Below are 18,310 nucleotides of genomic sequence, written 5' to 3' on the forward strand. Positions count from 1 at the left end.
GATGTTCAAATTGTTCTTAATTCAGCTTTCAGTTAATCCAAAATGCTGCTGCAAGAATTATTACAAGAACAAGAAAATATGAACACATAACTCCAGTTCTTAAATCCTTATGCTGCCTCCCAGTTAAGTTAATGGCAGATTTCAAAATCCTCCTTTTAACATATAAAGCCTTAAATGGCCGAGGTTCGGCTTACTTGTCTGAACTTATCATGACTTACAAACCAGAACACACATTAAGATCTCAAGATGCCGGTCTGTTTAGGATTCCAAGGATTAACCCTTTAACCGCCAACTCCCTAAATATTCCCCAAGCCAGGCGAAATCTGAACAATTTTTGTTTTTTTACTTTTTTACATTTTTTTTACATTTTTTACATTTATTCAAGCAGTATTGACCACTAAATGTTGTGCAAGTTGCCAGTGTATACACAAAATCTATAAATGTAACCTGAATTCTCAGCTAAGCAAAACATCTTGATACCAAACCGTGCCCTTTTCAATGGTAGATACTGTCGAAACTGTAAGCGGCCCTTCCACGACAATAAACTTTCATCAACTGCAACTGACGGTCCTGGCATGTAGGGCAACTGAAATGCTTCAAATAAATGATCAATCAAAGGACGTAGCTTGAACAAGTGGTCGCGGTTTGGATCTTTCTTATCTGGCTCGTTTCTGTTGTCATTCAAATGAAAGAATTTCAGCAGCAAAGAGAATCGGTTACGTGTCATGACAGCTGCAAAAATAGGTGTTGCATACATAGGATCTGTAGACCAGTACATCTCAATATCTGGTTTTCTGATTATTCCCATCAACATCAAAATCCCAATGAATTTTTTCATTTCGTTTTCATCAGTGTCAAACCAAGCACGAACACGGGAATGTGGAGATAAATTGGGATTTTTCTCAATAAACTGTGCTGCATACAGATTTGTCTGATGAACAAAATGTCTGATCAAATCAGGTGACACAAACAGCTCATAAAACTGCTCAGCAGTGTAATTGTTTACATCAACAATAAAGCCACACGTTCCCTCAAACGAATGCAGAAAAGGTAGTTCACCACGGGCAGCAGCCCAGCTGAGATGCTGGGGATACACCCACTCAGCGCCGTCATCTGATGCGTCTTCATTCACAATATCATGCAGCGCACGTTGCTGCTCATCACTGTCACTAAAATCTTCTTCAGAACTGCTACAATCATGATCAGAACTGTCCAAAATCGCCTGCAAAGCCTCACTTGAAGTCAGTTTACGTTTCGCCATATTCACAGCTGTTACATGCGAATCACGTCACATGACCGGCCAAAACAACCACAGACTTGTCGAAATACAACGTAGTAATAATACCCACGCCAAACCGTCAGTTATACTACTTGCCAGGCATTCATATAACCACAGGCAAATGTGCCGGATAATTCCGGCAGTATGGCGTTAGCATTAAAACAGCGGTGCCGGATATATCCGGCAGAGGGCGGTGAAGGGGTTAATAAAATAACAGTGGGAGGTCGAGCTTTTAGTTACAGGGCCCCTAAACTGTGGACTGGTCTGCCTGCCACTATAAGAGATGCCCCTTCGGCCTCATCTTTCAAATCCCAGCTGAAGACTCACTACTTCAGTTTAGCACACCCTGACTAGAGCTGCTGATTAACTGTGCAGACTGCATCACTGTTGTTGGAAATTAGCAATAAAACATAATATGATAGTTAGAATTTGTTACTAGCTTGATGGCCGAGGTCTCTGAACAAATCCAAATCATAGCATGTGATATCTACTGTTCAATTCTGCTCTGTATTTGTAATATGTCTATCGCACTATTATATTGTGTTCTGTGTATTGTGGTTTACTGACCCCATTCTCTTTGACACCCACTGCACACCCAACCTACCTGGAAAGGGGGTTTTCTTTGAACTGCCTTTCCTAAGGTTTCTTCCATTTTTATCCCTACAAAATGATTTTTCCTTGTCTTCTTAGAGAGTCGAGGCTGGGGGGCTGTCAAATGGCAAGGCCCGTTAAAGCCCATTGCAGCACTTCTTGTGTAATTTTGGGCTACACAAAAATAAATTGTGAAGAGTGGTATTGTCTGCGGTGGGCTGGCACCCTGCCCGGGGTTTGTTCCTGCCTTGTGCCCTATGCTGGCTGGGATTGGCTCCAGCAAACCCCCGTGACCCTATGTTAGGATACAGCTGGTTGGAATATGACTGACTGAGTGCTACTGTGACATAATTGTTTTCCACATTCAAGGCAGCAAAATGGCTTCTCCTGTGTGAATTCTTTTGTGATCCTGCGTATTACTTGCGTTTCTGAATGGACGAGTAGTAACTTTCTCTGACTAATAAGGAGAAAAGAAAATCTTAGTTATTGGCAAACATGGATGTTGTGAGGGTGTTAGAAATAAACTTGGTGCATTAGGCTTAAAAGTGAAGTTGGAGGTAAAGAATTTACAAGTAATCACTGACTCTGACCTCAATTTTAAATCACATATTAATCAGATTACCAGGACTGCTTTTTCCACTTCAGGAATACAGCTAACGTTAGACCTCTTATAACTTTTTGTTTTCAGTCAAACAGATTACCAAAATGTATTCTTTACAGGACTACCTAAAAAAGCCATCAATCAGTTACAGTTAGTGCAGAATGCAGCAGCAAGAATCTTAACCAGAAAAAGAAAGTCTGAGCACATCATCAGTTTTAGTGTTATTACATTGGATATTCGTGTCATTTAGAATTGACTTTAAAATACGACAACAGATAGTCTCCTACTTATGAACTAGTGAGATGTGAACTTTCATATATATGAACAAAGAGGTCCTCAAGTCCAAAATTAGCACTTATGGATAATTTGCATGTCTACTGAATGGTGGCATCAGGGGTGAGAAGATCTTTATGATAATAAAAATAACTATTTCATGTACAATACTTGTAATGTGATCAAAGCACATTAAAAACTACCAAAAAACATTGTTTATATGTCCAAATCAAGAGACGTCTGAAACTAAAACATTTATCAACAGATGCCAATACGTGCTCGATTTATAAACAAAATGGACTTACAAACAGACTGCTGGAATGGAACCTGCTTGTAAGTAGGAGATGGACTGTAATGGTTTACACAGCTTTAAATAATCTCACCCAGTCCTACATTTTAGAATGTCTGTCCCCTTACACTCCCAGTCAGAACCTCAGATCTTCAAATGAAGGTCTACTTAGAATTTCAAGAGCCAATCTGAAAAGAATTGGTGAGGTGGCCTATTGCTCTTACACACCTAAAATTTAAAATACTTTACCAACAGAAATTCACCAGGCTAATACTGCAGAACATTAAAAATAATGATAACCACCCATTATTTTAAAATGGCTTTTTCATAGCTACATTTTAGTTGTATCCCTGTTAGTCTAAATGGACACTGGATTGTCATTTTCCTCTGTGATGTGCAGTTCCATACTAATCTGTAGTATTCTCTGCTGTCTTCTCCATTTCTTCTGTGGTGACGATGAGCTCCACCACCTCCTGATCAACATACCACACTGCCTCGTGTTTATGGACTGAATGGCGGATGTCCCAGGTGTCCACATGGCCATCATCATCAACATCTTCATATAACAGAACAGGTCCCTGTAAAGAGGGACTTGATAAACCCATTTAAGTTTAGAAATGAGATAAGCATACAGCTTTCTGACCATTTTGAAATTATAAGTAATTAGTAACGATTTAAGATGTAACAAAATTGAGCTCAGAACTAAATTTTTTCTTATTATAATCTTTCCTTTTTTTTGCTATTTTTAATTTTCTTTTTTGTGTGAACTGTTTTACTTTCAAACTTAACTAAACTTTTAAAAATGAAGATATTTTGTCTGTGGAATCATTTCTGTGCGTCAGGCTTTTGTTGAATGCCATTTTTTAAGTTGAAGCTGCTGAATTTTGGAAACTTTGGGAAAACGCAGCTACACTTCATGTGAAGCATGTAAACCATGAGGACTGATTTAGGTACAAACTGGAGTTTTCTTTCTTTTTTGCTTTTTTTCTGTCCACTTGGCCATTCAACATTACCTTTTTCTCTGTTACATACTGTATATTATTGCCTCATCTGGTTTGTTTTATATTAAACTTCCTTCTTATTTCATCTTGTAAAGCAGTTTGCGCTACATTGTTTATATGAAAATGTGCAACACAAATAAATGTTGCTGTTGTATCCAAAAGGTTGTTTCTCCATGAAAACTGTTTGCCACATTCAGAACACCCACATGGCTTCTCTCCTGCGTGAATTTTAATGTTCATCAGAAGAGGATTTCTGTGCCAGATTTGTTTACCACATTCAGAACAACAATTCAGCTTCTCTCAGGTTTAATTCTTCCAGATTTTCTTGATGTGCTTACTCTCAAAACAGGAGTGAACTTCACTCTTTAGTCAGGACAGTCTCATTGTACTGCTTAACTTCTCACTCTCGTAAGTTTCCCTCAAGGACTCGGTGTACAACCTGCATTGTTTCTAATAAGGCTTCTTTTTGTAGGTCATAAGGAGTTATTGTAAACTGTCACGATGGGCCTGAATGTTTTTCTTTCAGTTCTGTTCATCCTAGAACAACAGGCACTTCTTCCGTTTTGTTTTCCGTTCCACATTTCATTTTTCATATCTCAGACTGCATTTCTTGGTACAGTGATACCTTGAGATAAGTTTAATTCGTTCCGTGACCGAGCTTGTAAGTCAAAATACTCTTATCTCAAAACAATTTTCCCCATTAAATGAATTGAAATGTCATTAATCCGTTCCAGACCCCCAAAACACACTACAATTTTTTTGTTACGTTTTTAAATAAGAAAAATATACTTATAAATAACGAATATTGTTTAAAAACACAATACAATAGAATGTACTGCAATAAACTGGTTTTATTAAGTACAGTACAAGGCACAATGTATACTGTACAGCATTTACCTTGGAGAGCAGACGAGTTGAAGATGCTGACGGAGGTGGTGGAGAAAGGCTGAACTGAATGTTATTCACTGATTTTTTGCCCTTTTCGCCGCACCTTCTTCACTTTCATCTGCAGGGATTTTCGAAAAATACTTGTCCAATGAGGTCTGTTTCATCCTCCCTTTCAGAATGTTTCTAAAATGAGTCATGCAAGTGTCATTAAATAGCACAGTCGCGTGCCCAGTTGAAACTTTTTCTGGGTGTTTCTTTTGAATAAAGTCTGAAAGTTTCTCCCACATTCCCAACATTTCCTTTATCTCACTTGTAGAGAACTTCCTCCGCGTCACTTATTTCTTGCAAAACCTCTGTGTGCTGCTGCGTCTGTAGCTCCTTTAGCTCCTCCGTTGTCAGTTCTTCAGAGTGCTCCTCGATGAGCTCATTGATGAGGGTTTGCCCTCCACATAACCTGCAGTCTTTCTTTCATAATCTTTTGTGACTTAAAGGCTCTGGGGTTTTCTGAATGATAAACGAGCAGTGGCTTAATCTTGCAGTCGCCGCTCGCATTGGCGAGGGTTAGCCTGTCCTTCATGGGTTTGTGGCCAGGCATCCTCTTCTTCTCTGCTGTTACAGAAGTCCTCCTTGGCATCTTCTTCCAGAAGAGTCCTGTCTCATCACAATTGAAGACTTGCTGGGGGATGCATCCTTCGGCCGCTATAACTCCTGCAAAAGTTTTGAGGTAATCCTCAGCTGCCTTTATATCCGCGCTCGCTGCCTCACCATGCCTGACAACGGAGTGAATGCTGGTCCTCTTTGTAAAATTCTCGAACCAGCCCCGACTGGCTTTAAACAGCTCGCCCGATGCCTCGTCTGTTGAAGTGCCTGGGGTCTGCGGCTGCAAATCAGTGTAAATTGCTCGTGGCTTCTCGCAGATTATAGCCTCCATCATGGTATCTCCTGCGAGCTGCTTCTCCGTCAACCACACAAACAGCAGCTTATCCATATTTTCATGGATAGATGTCCGCTGCTTAGAAATGATTTTAATGCCCTTGGCTGGCGTTATAGCCTTTATCGAGTCCTTCTGCTTCAGTATGGTGCAGATTGTAGAAGTGCTATGCTCGTATTGCTTCGTCAAATCGACTACACGCACACCTTGCTCATGTTTTTCAATAATTTCTTTCTTTATTTCAATGGACATCATCCGCGGCTTCTTCTCTGCACTGTCCTTCGTACTCACTTTCTTCAGACCCATAGTTGGAAAAACAAAGCTTTGCAAAATAACTGCTAGCACAACACTGAAGTTTCCACTGCGAGCTAACTGCTTAAAGTGAACAAGTGAGTCACGGGATGTTGGGGCATTCACTGTGGCGAGCTGCACGTGCTAGCGGTGGGCTGGGGTATCTGAAGCTGGCTCGTAACCCAAATTTTAGCTCTCAACTCAAAGCAAAAAATCAGTTAAGAGACTGCTCGTATCTCAAAAAACTCGTTAGTTGGGACACTCGTAAGTCAAGGTATCACTGTATTTTGTTTCTTTCTTGCCTCTCCATTCTTCGGACTGATTAATCACTAGGAGCTAATACTTCTGTTATCCAGGATTTCTTACATCTGGTTTTCTGGCCTCTATTATTAGTCAGTCAGTATTGATGTGCTACAAGTGACCAGCACCTCCTCATTTTCCATTGTGCGGTCTGAGTTGTGGTCCCAGTGTCTTTCTGGTGAGGGTAAGTTGTACTTCTTACCAAGTTTTCAGCGAATGAGCCTGGCCACTCTGTGGTGTTGTGCAGCGTATAATCCTTCAGAAATCAGTAGCTCGCACCCAGCAACAAGATGTGTGACTGTTTCTAGCTCTTGTGGCAGAATGACAATTATGGGTTATTTTTTTCTTCTATATTTGATCTGATACAATTTGTGTCCAAGGCACTGTTTTGTGCACCTATGATGAGGCGTACGTCTTTTGGTCTTAGTTCACCCCTCATAAGCCATGCATGAGTAAGTTCTGTTCCACCTGAGGCTGTTGGAGGAGGGCAGTGTATTTACCACTTTACTTGTAGTTTCCCCAATTAGATCTTTTTTGTTTTCATCAAACTTTATGAATTCTTTCTTCTGCTGCTTAGCATATTGTACTGTGTTCATCTGTGGACAAAGTGGGGGAGTTTTGTGTCATTTTTTCTCTCTTGTGTGAATTCTTTAATGTTTCTGAAGACTGCTTCTCTGTGAAAACTTTTTACACACATTCAGAACAGCAATATGGCTTCTGTCCTGTTGGAATTATTTTGTGGTGCTGAAAACTGCTTCTATCTGAAAACTGTTTACCACATTCAGAACAGCAATATGACTTTTCCCCTGTGTGAATTCTTTGGTGGCTCTGAAGAAGGCTTCTTCTCTGTGAAAACTTTTTACCACATTCAGAACAGCAATATGGCTTTTCCCCTGTGTGAATTCTTTGGTGGCTTTGAAGAAGGCTTCTCTGTGAAAACTTTTTGCCACATTCAGAACAGCAATATGGCTTCTGTCCTGTGTGAATTATTTTGTGGCGCTGAAGATGGCTTCTCTGTGAAAATGTTTTACCACATTCAGAACAGTAATATGGCTTCTGTCCTGTGTGAATTATTTTGTGGCGCTGAAAACTGCTTCTATCTGAAAACTGTTTACCACATTCAGAACAGCAATATGGCTTCTCCCCTGTGTGAATTCTTTGATGGATCTGAAGATACCTTCTCAGTGAAAACTGCTTGCCACATTCAGAGCAGCAATATGGTTTCTCTCCTGAGTGAATTCTTTGATGTCTCTTAAGACTGCTGCTCAGTGAAAACTGTTTGCCACATTCAGAACAGCAGTGAAGTTTGATTCCTGTATAAAGTTTAAAAGAGAATTTTTAGTTTTAAACCCACCACTTTCATACTGACATTATCTTACAACACTAAATATATATTGGTTTAATTTATGAACAAACTTTGATAAGCATGAGCAATCATAAGATTTAAGTTGCAAGTAGAGATTCAACTTGTTAATTTTTTTCATTTGTATTCCAAGTACTCATCACATGACTACAATTATAGGATCTAAGAAGTTAAAATAGTAAAATAAAATAGATCACATGTGACAGGCAAAATCAACAAGACTATTTTGATTATTTTAACTACATTACAGAATGGCATCATCATTTTGTCATCATATTCTTAAAATATTATAAAATTATATATTGTTAATTATTGCAGGTAGAAAGTAATAATCATCACCCATCATTACATTGGAGAGTGTCATGTCAAATACAGTACAATCCCTCTTAACTGGCCTCACTTTAACCGGCCGATGGATTAACTGGCCTGTTAAAATAAAATAGAATAAAAAAAAAAAATGTAATTGTGCGTCGTTCTTTGTATTATATGTATGCACTTCCTTCTTTCCTGGAAGGTGAGAGGGCTCCTACTTTCAGATTGATTTCCGTTTACATATTCCTTTATGAATTTTCCACGGTGCCTTCTTTCTACCTGGCGGTTCCCCTGCTTCTCCTATCGGGCTTCGCACAACAGGGGAGTCACCCTACTTGCAGGTGCAGCTGCCTTCCACACTGGTCCGGTAGCCCTCCGATCCCTGGCTACGTCAAGCTCCATACGGATCGAGGTTTGGGTTCTTTCCACAGCGGCCAGGATGCTCACGCTGGAGCTAAACCAGCCCAATGCCTCCACGACTGCCGCTGCCTTTCGATGGCCAGTCTTCAATAACAGTCACTCCAGCTCTGTGATCGCTTAGCTGGAGCGACTGCTTTCTTCATCCCCACCGAGTCTGCCAAACAAACACTCATCTGCAGGGGTTCACCTCCCTGCTGCCTGCCTTTGATCCATCGAATCTGCTCTCGTTCTCCTGCACTGGCTTTCCTCTATCTGCTTCCTTCTCCATTAACCTCCTGTTCTTTCCTGTTCTCCCCCTAGCCGCCTCGTGCTTCTATTTATCACGGGGACAATTATGGATGCAGACGACTCCTCATCTGTGCACTTAAGCTAGGATCGCCCGCATCACGAATTCACCGGGAACCGATCGTTCACACATACTTGCTAAGCCACGAGTGCGGCGATAGTTGTCCAGTCTGTATCATTCCTAATCAATCTTCTAGTTACAGAGGCGCAATCCCAGTCACTAACACATTTACCGTGTAGCCCCCCCCCACTCAAAGTAAGAACACATTCCATCTGATTAATTTAATATTTAATTAATTAAACCCATAAACCTGCAATCATCAACCAAAATAACAATTGAAATCGTTACTCATATGATTTGTTTTGTTATACACATGAAACTAAATAAATGTCTATTTACACTTCAGACACTGGAAGCCGCTGACGAGTCCCTCTCTTTGTCGCCAGTCTGTAGCAGCGAAAAACTAAAAGCATTAGAGTTGAACAGAAGCCATTGAACTTGATCACGAGTTTGTGTTTGAGTTGTGTAAAGTTAATGCGAATGGCCAGGAGGTGTCACTAGAGAGGTGAGTGTCAAATGCTTCGACACAAATGATTCAGATGTTTCTGTGCTGCGTGAGGCTTCACTCTGCCCATCACTAGGCAATTCAAGCTCTGCCGATCCAATAAGCTACTCATGATATGCGGTGTCAGCGAGCTTTCCTATCAAACATGTCGGTAGACGTCACTCATAGCACGACAAGACAGTCAGCTGATAATCATTGATTTTGAATTGATTACCTCACAAACACAAGCCAAACCTTCTCTGCCAATGCGCACATTATTTCTGTATCTGATACGTGGAAAACGCTGTACTTCCAGGAGTCTGCACGTACCCGCATTTATTCAATTGTTTGTTGACTTTGTGTGCGTCTAATTGATAAAAGTTATGCTTTGCTGTTTATTTTATTAGAAATAGTTTTTTGCAAATAATGAAAAAGCTCGTAACGTTGTTTTACTAACATGTTCAGACAACCCTTTATGTCAATTATTATACATATACATATTAATATACAAGAGCTTCAAGAAAACAGACTTGGTAATAGATGTTATAAGTACTGATTTGTCTGAGTCTGTACAGTGCTAACATATTTAGTAAGTTTTATTTAGTGCCTTTTGCCAATGACTGCACGTCATAGCGCTCTGTTAATTTCTGTTGCCATCTACTGACCTTTTTGGGCATTACCTGTTTTAGCGTTCTCTGAGCCTTTATTTTGTGAGTTATTTTACGTCATTGTATTTGCTCCGTTTCAGAAACCACACAAATATTTGTCTGCAACTAGACAGCGCTACAAAATCCATTGCAGCAATTCCTAACTTTGCAACGTTCAGCAATTAATTGAGATCTTTCTACCATAATTCTGGTCTGCCTCATCCTTCTTATCAGGGATTAGGATTTGGTGCCACAGACACACAGCAGTTTGATGCATGCACTGTTTGAGAAGCATACTGTAAGTGCTTCATGAAACACATGACGGGGCTTAGCTGGCTACACACAGACAGGTGATGTTCATACTCCACAAATATACTGAGGCTGAACTTGCAGCTTGGGGGCCCTTAGTGGCTTCGATGGCCCTCTGCTTCTGTAGAGACTTCATAGAGCAAGAAATGGCGCTGGATATTGTACACAATTATTATGATTATCATCATTTGTAATGGTTCTAAATTATGTGTTTGCATGATTAAAAATTCAATTGCAATTAATCTCTCATTTTAAATTTGTAATCGAAAGTCACTTTGTATTAATTGCAATTTGTCATATTTCCTTCAAGCAATTAATATTTTTCATTAAAGCACAAATAACTCAGGGATTACTTTCTAATACAAAACAGTTTTAATAATCAGTTGCCTATGTATATTAAATTATTTTGGTTTCTTTATTGAACAGTTTTGTGTAACAGAAACAAATGAACAAACAGTACAACTCTAAATAGTGAATGGCTCAAAGTAGGATTAATTAATTAATACTTCTGAGCCACACAACAATGCACATTAGTTGGATCTTTGATTGGTTATGTCAATAATTCTGTCTTTAAAGTGATATGAAAATGAAAAATTAAACATTATTGCATTTCTGCCTATTTATTTAACCAGTTGCTTAAGCAGACTTCAGTTTATTTCCACCAATTGTTGAAGTGATGATATCCCACAAACAAAAACAAAAGTTCACAAGCGACCAGTGCTGGGAAACGTTACTTAAATTAAATTCATTACATCGCTCATTACTTACAAAATCCTAATCTCCTCCAGTTCAGCGCATTAACATTGCTAGTCTAATATATAAAGCAGAGTCGATGTATGTGTGTATGTATGTTTGTTTGTTTGTCCCCCATACAAATCTGCACCAGGCGTCTGATCGCCACCAAACTGGGCATGGGGCTCCTTTGTGACCAGGAGAAGGTCATGGGGTATGTTTGGTTGGGAAAAATGTTCGTGGTGAACCGCAGGGCACCATTTCACCAACACAACGTTCGGCACACGTCTCTGAACTTAAGATGGCCATATGTTGCAACAGAAGTTCACTGCAGCGCCATCTAGCGGCAGCTTTGGTCTCTGTGCGTCGCTCTTTACCTGTGTTTCTTTAAATTGCCAAGAGATGGCGGAAGTGTTCAAGGATGAGAAGGCCGACCATAGACATAGAATTACTAAACGCCTCATGACCAGCACCATCATACGTCAACGTCGCCACCACATTGCGAGTGGCACCGCTGTGGAGTGAAGTAATAGATAAAGATGCCTCACGCATGTGCTGCTTGGGATTGTACAAACCGCTGTACGCTCCAAACCAGATCACAGAGATTACATTTCATAGGTGAGGCTAAACAATTGTTTTGGTTATACTTCGCCATTAGAAAATCCCATTTTATAATCTTATCACTCAAGGTCACCTTACAATAAAATTAAACAACATTAGTAAAATTAAAACAAGAGAATGATAAACAACAATAATTATCAAACAAACAAAGATAACTGGCAGCAACAGTGCAAACTTCACAATTGGTATGCCAGTTTGAGAAGTTTTGAGGGCAGTTTTAAAATGTGTTATTGAATCGAGCTGACGAATATGAGAGGGAAGAAGAGCACAATGAGAGACGCTCGAGCTCCCATAGCACTGAGTCTGATGTGTGGTACAGAAAGTCGAGCTGCAGATGAGGATCTGAGTGAGTGATGGGAGTGCAAGTCTGTAGGAGATCAGTGAGGTTGTGGAGAGCTTTAAATGTTCAGAGCGGTATTTAGTATTGTATTCTGTAGTTAACAGGGAGCCAGTGAAGTTGAGAGAGAATCGGTGTAATATGTTCAGTGGATTTAGAACAGCAGGTTATTATCCTGGCACCAGAATTTTGAAGAAGTTGTAAGTGATGGATACGTTTTTGTGGGATGCCAGATAGAATAGCATTACAGTAATCTATACGTGAGGTGACTCGGGCATTAACTGATACTTCAGTACTGTGTTGTGTAAGAACAGGACAAAGTCCAGAAATGTTTCAGATATGGAAGGCAGTCCGAGAAATGTTACTTATATGGGAGGAATTATTTAATAATAATAAAAATTAGTAGTATTATTTAATAATTGCCATTATTAGTGTATAAATGGATATAAATAATTACATTTAAACGATTCGCCAAAATCTGTTGTATGTAAACGATACTGTTTTAAACGTTATTGTTTTTTTCATCAGAAAACCCGGTTTCCACGTCTACCTGTATTAGTTTAAATGGCACTTTTGCCACTCGCAATATGGCGGATGCTCTGACGTATCGTGTCGACTGGGCAACACAGTGAATGCGCCGTCTATCTATATATGTCTATGATTTGTTTGCTTTCCAACGTAGCGTAAATAAGGTAAATTCATCTCACTGTGGTGCATATTCCGTACGTAATACATTATAATTTTCCTGCTTTATGCGAAAATACCCATGTCACCAAAAAAAAAAAAGATGTACAATTTCACGGTCCAGTTCAGATGCCAGAGAACAGTCTATTTCAAGGGCGTTTCAAACGCCACAGCAGACACATTCCAAAATGGAGGAACTTACAATAAAATGTGAATCAGAAAACTGTTTGTTCTATTTCTATGTTCTGTTTCTTTCATTTGGGAAATTCAACGGTTAGAGATTCCTGGGCAACGGCGGGTACTCCTGCTAGTACCTTATAAAAGCTCTCTGAAAGAACATTTTCTGGATGAAAAAAGAAATTCCACCTTTAGTTTAACATAACAACAGTTCAGTAATAATTTAACACAAAAATAAAATGCAGGTATTTCAGAACATTTATATTTTTTGGGGTGGTATGCCATGACAAAGGGTTGATAGCCCCCAGTGTAGATCTTTTCCAATGAAGCCCACTTCTGGAGGTGGCACCCAGTCTGAATTCTTTGTGGCTCAGAAGATTCCGATTTGTGAGAATTGTTGGCACATCCAGTAGGGCAATATGTGTAGCAAAGTGTATTCTGTCTTTATAATTTTTTTGTATCTTTTAGGTATGAATTTTCCAAAAAGCAATTGTTTGTGTAAACTTAGCGTCATATTTTGGAGTACGGATGCTAATTAACTCTTTTAGGGCTAATTTTTTTTTTGTTTCTTTTCTCCCAGGGCTGAATATTTTTCCAAAAACTAACATTTTTTAAAAAAGAACACAAAGCAATTGTTTAACATATCAAATCAACAAAAAATATTTACTTTTGACAAATGTTACTGTCTTGCATGTTGTATGAGCCTGCATACTCTATGATTTCACATACATATCACATACATTTTACACAGCAAAGTCTGATCTCGCTCAAAGCAGCCAATTTCAGTCATTGCCACATTGCACTCCTTACAATATGTGTTGCTTTGGTGCCTATTTTTCAATTGTCTGTTGCTGCATTTTCTCACATATATTGTTAGTGTGTACTGTAGAGAGACAAGTCACCCATTTGCCATCGTGCCATGCCACTGCCACCAAGTTTTCTGCCTGCATGAAAACCATATTGTCACCTCTTTTCATCTTCTGAAACTTTATGAACTTTATGTATGGCATTATAGCCTGGCTCACCCCATGGGATTTGCTTCTGTTTATTACAGAAGTGAATAAAACTTTGCAGCAGCACGTACCTAAGCCACCAGGGGACAAAACACGTTTGGACCAATGCTCCCTGAAGTTATATCACTAGTTCTGTCCCATCTCTATTTGTAATGCCACAGCGCGCTTCATCTCGTCTTTCGTTGTGGGTTTCCACTTTGAAAAACGAGAATGCGATGCAAACGCAGCCCGCGATTCAAAAAAAATCTCTGCCTACCTGTTTGTCTCGTCTGACAGTAGCTGAAAAGCAGCATCAGGAGAGAGCAGCCTGAAGTACAGCAGCTGGTGATCTGTCGTGTCCAAAAGCAAGCCATGCCGTCTTGTAAACTCTGGTAGCCAGATCGGCTCTCAACGGATCAATGTCTCTGTATTTACCCCATGCGAACCTTGCCGTAGATGCATCGGCTGCGCGAAGGCACTCAACTGGCAGCAGATCCGCTGGCGTGGCATCGGCTGGTGTCTGATCAGCTGATGCCTGCTTCTCACTCTCTTGCTCGATCTCCTGATCACTGCCAATAAAATCCGATTCTGAAAAATCAAGAGTCCGACTCCGCGGTAATGCGCAAAACAACGTCTGCCGAGTGTTTTCTTTTCTGCACTTGCTTTGCTGCCTTTTCACATGTCGGTGCCATCTTGCTTTTGTTTACATTTCGCAACTCACGCACACACAAGGTTTAGTTGCCGAGTCAACGAGTCTAGCATTCCTCCAAGCACAGAGGGAATGCCTGTGACGTGACAGTGAGATTTGTCGCCATTAACAGCTGATTGTCGCCCCCTATCCCTGGATGTCGACTTTTGTCGACATCAGCCTTCAACCCCTCCTGTCGACAAAAGTCGACATTCGCCCTAAAAGAGTTAATGTGACTCCCCACAGACGGCAGGCACCCTCAGGCGATGGTGGATGCTGTACAGGTAAGTCTGCTCTCTCCAAGCCTTTTCTAATTTTATTCTATTTATTTGACATGTATATTATTTGGTAATTCTCGAGTGTTAAATAAGTTATGTGCCCCCTCCCCACTGAGTTCTTATATACAGTTTTGTATGATTTATTATCAAAAGCAAACAAACAAAAACAAAATAAAATTTAAAAAAAAGAATTTCTTCTTTTAGTGCACTGCCACAGGGTTAAAACATAATTTGGCGTGGTGTACAGCATGATCATGTGTATATTTTGGATTTTAATTTTTATTTTATATTTTATTTTGCTGATTTTGTATTAATATTTTGTGTTTATAATTATTAGTAATTGATTCGATTTATTATTTAATAAGCATTGGCAAGAAGCTGATTGTATGAAACCCTGTTCTTTTTTTTTTTTGATTTTGTCAAGGTAAGTTTAATTTCTTGTTATATTAAAATAGCAAAATGTATAATATTATAAAGCTGAACTATTATTTATTGTGTGAGGCTATGTATATTGTAAAGTGTTTTTTTTCTGATGAAATGTATATAATATATTGTAAATAGTTCTATATGCTGCGGTGGGTTGGCACCCTGCCCGGGATTGGTTCCTGCCTTGTGTCCTGTGTTGGCTGGGATTGGCTCCAGCAGACCCGCGTGACCCTGTGTTTGGATTCAGCAGGTTGGAAAATGGATAGATGGATGGATAGTTCTATATGTAATACGTACGTTATGAAAACAGAGCTAGGCACATGGTGGAGGATGTAGGGGCTTTGGTGAGAAACCATTTGTATGACGCCCTGTTCTTTATTTTGTTTCTGGAAAAGGAAAAAGGATATAAACTTCTATTTCTCCTCCATGTTGATTTGTTTTTGACACAACACTAAGTAGGATGGATTTGAGTCAGTTACATGTACTTACTGTCCAGGCAGGAGTGAACCTCACTCTTTAGTCAGGACAGTTCAGTTGTACTTCTCTCCAGTGTGAATTCTGGTGCTTCTCTGAAGTGTACTGCTCTCACAGATTTGTTTGCCACGTTCCAAACAGCAATATGGCCTCTCTTTGAGATTCATTTCTCAACAATAGTTTAGTTTGCTTAGTTTTCAGGAAACGACTGAACCTCACTCTTGAGTCCTGAAGGGTTCTTGTTTTTCTGGACTGATTTTTGAACTGCTACTGTTTTTATTCTTTTGTGAACTCTTGTGTGACTCTGAAGACTGACTATCTGTGAAAACTGTTTACCACATTCATTACAGCAATATGGCTTCTCTATGGTGTGAACTCTCGTGTGTATCTGAAGATTGCTCATTTGTGAAAACTGTTTGCCACATTCATTACAGCAATATGGCTTCTCTCCGGTGTGAACTCTCATGTGTCTCTGAAGACTGCTCATTTTTGAAAACTGTTTGCCACATTCATTACAGCAATATGGCTTCTCTCCGGTGTGAACTCTCATGTGTATCTGAAGACTGCTTATTTGTGAAAACTGTTTGCCACATTCATTACAGCAATTTGGCTTCTCTCCGGTGTGAACTCTAGTGTGGTCCTTCAGATGGCTCATTTGTGAAAACTGTTTGCCACATTCATTACAGCAATATGGCTTCTCTCTGGTGTGAATTCTTTTGTGTCTCTGAAGATTGCTCATACATGAAAACTGTTTGCCACATTCATTACAGCAATATGGCTTCTCTCCGGTGTGAACTCTCGTGTGTATCTGAAGATGGCCTTTATGTGAAAACTGTTTACCACATTCATTACAGTAATATGTCTTCTCTCCGGCGTGAACTCTCATGTGTATCTGAAGAGCACTCCTGTTAGAGAATTCTCTGCCACATTCCACACTGCAGTGATCTTTCTTTCCTGTGTAAAATTTAAAACAAAAAGGAAAAGAAAAGCGCTTATTTTCAATTTGCTGCCTTATTATCAACATTAACTCACATTAAATACATGATGGCTGACATTAAGAACAACCTTTGATCAGCAGAAGCAATTATAAAACTTTTGTTGCACTTGGAAAACACACTTAATTTGTTAATTTTATGTCCTTCATTACAACTGCTCAGTAGAGCCTCATGTATAAAACTTCTTTATGCTTGGCCACATATATGAAAGCTGTTTCTTATGCAAAAGTTAGGATTTATAAAACTAGAACTTGCCGTTTAAATTGGCTCAAAGTTCCCTCAAGTTTTGAGCATTTGTAAGTCCCATGCAGACTTTATTTGTATTGGTATTTTAGCAACTCCAGGTGGAAAAACGAAGAACTGAACAGAAAATTTCATTTCAATACACATTTCACATTCTGATGTTTGACAGGCTACACAAGAAGTGAGTTTTGATGTATCACAATGACATTTTGGCTCATGATGATGACTTAGCTGATTTAGACTCCCTACTGTCATCCTCTTTGAAGTGTGTGCTGAACTGCAGCCTTCATTACAGAGACCACCATGCAGAAATCACACAATCCCAGGTCTTAACAGCTGTGGGTGATTTGGCGATGACAGCTTTTCAGTGTGAACTGCCTTTCTGGTGAGGAATCTCTCAGTCACTGAGCCACGTAATGCCATCTGTATGGGATGGTATGCTTAAGACGGTAGAGAGATACATGCAATATCGTTACCATCAGGCGGTGCAAGTCCTGATCAAAATTAAATCTGCAGCAACGTCTGCTGTCTTCAGCAGTGGTGGTCTTACTTGGCCTACAAGTCCCTTTGTGATTACTGAGCTCACCAGTGTGTTTTTTCTTGTTATTGACATCCCAGACAGTTGAATTGGGTAATCTTAAGGTTTTCCGATATCTCTAATGATTTCATTATTATTTTCCAACTTCTTTGACTTTCATTGGCACAGCTCTTGCCCTCATGTTGATCAATGGCAACCACAGAGACCAAAGGCAGTCTGTAGGTAAGAGTAAGCTGAGGTGTCTTAGAACTACAAGACTAAAGCAATGAAACACACCTGAGGAATCACAAACACCTCTGGCACCAATTGTCCCAAACATTATGGTACCATGAAAGGGGAGGATGATTCAGAAAAAGTGCTGTCATTTCTACAAGGTGTGACTGAAATGTTTGCAAATCCCCTTAAATGAAAATCAGTAATTTGTACTTTAATTGCATCTGAATTATTTAATTTGTAATTTTAAACTGTGGATTAAAGGAGTAAATGCAAGAATGTTTCATTGCCTCCGCCATTGTGGAGGGTACTATGTACATCATTATGAATGGCCAGGAGATGCAAAATTCAAAGCTGTATAAACTCTCAGACGCCTCAAACCTTGTCCCAGCAATTAGCAGCCATGGGCTCCTCTAAGCAGCTGTCTAACACTCTGAGGAATAAAATAATTTATAGTCACAAAGCAGGAAAAGACTATAGAAGATGGCAAAGAGTTTCCCAGTAGCCACCTCCTCCGTTGGTAACGTTATTAAGAGATGGCAGTTAACAGCAATGGTGGAAATCAAGTTGAGGTCTGGAAGACCAAG

The 18,310-nt window shown here is 39.7% G+C and overlaps 2 protein-coding genes across 2 annotated transcripts in view; one reads left to right on the top strand and one right to left on the bottom strand.

The window, feature by feature from the left end:
• Positions 1 to 18,310, top strand: part of LOC127526327 (gastrula zinc finger protein XlCGF7.1-like) — a gene marked incomplete at its 3' end in the record, with an annotated part of 246,987 nt that overhangs the window by 140,017 nt on the left and 88,660 nt on the right. The gene's annotated exons all lie outside the window — the stretch shown is intronic.
• The window catches only part of LOC114642081 (zinc finger protein 569-like), a 49,244-nt gene continuing 37,068 nt past the window's right edge, over positions 6,135 to 18,310 (bottom strand). The window contains exons 3-4 of the mRNA XM_051921617.1: positions 15,930 to 16,688; positions 6,135 to 7,757 (exon numbers count right to left, since the gene is read on the bottom strand). Coding sequence (XP_051777577.1) covers positions 7,132 to 7,757; positions 15,930 to 16,620 — 1,317 coding nt within the window. The 5' untranslated portion in view covers positions 16,621 to 16,688 and the 3' untranslated portion in view covers positions 6,135 to 7,131. The remainder of the gene's footprint in view (positions 7,758 to 15,929; positions 16,689 to 18,310) is intronic.

This window comes from Erpetoichthys calabaricus, assembly GCF_900747795.2.
Source record: "Erpetoichthys calabaricus chromosome 1 unlocalized genomic scaffold, fErpCal1.3 SUPER_1_unloc_10, whole genome shotgun sequence".
Classification (NCBI taxonomy): Eukaryota; Metazoa; Chordata; class Cladistia; order Polypteriformes; family Polypteridae; genus Erpetoichthys; species Erpetoichthys calabaricus.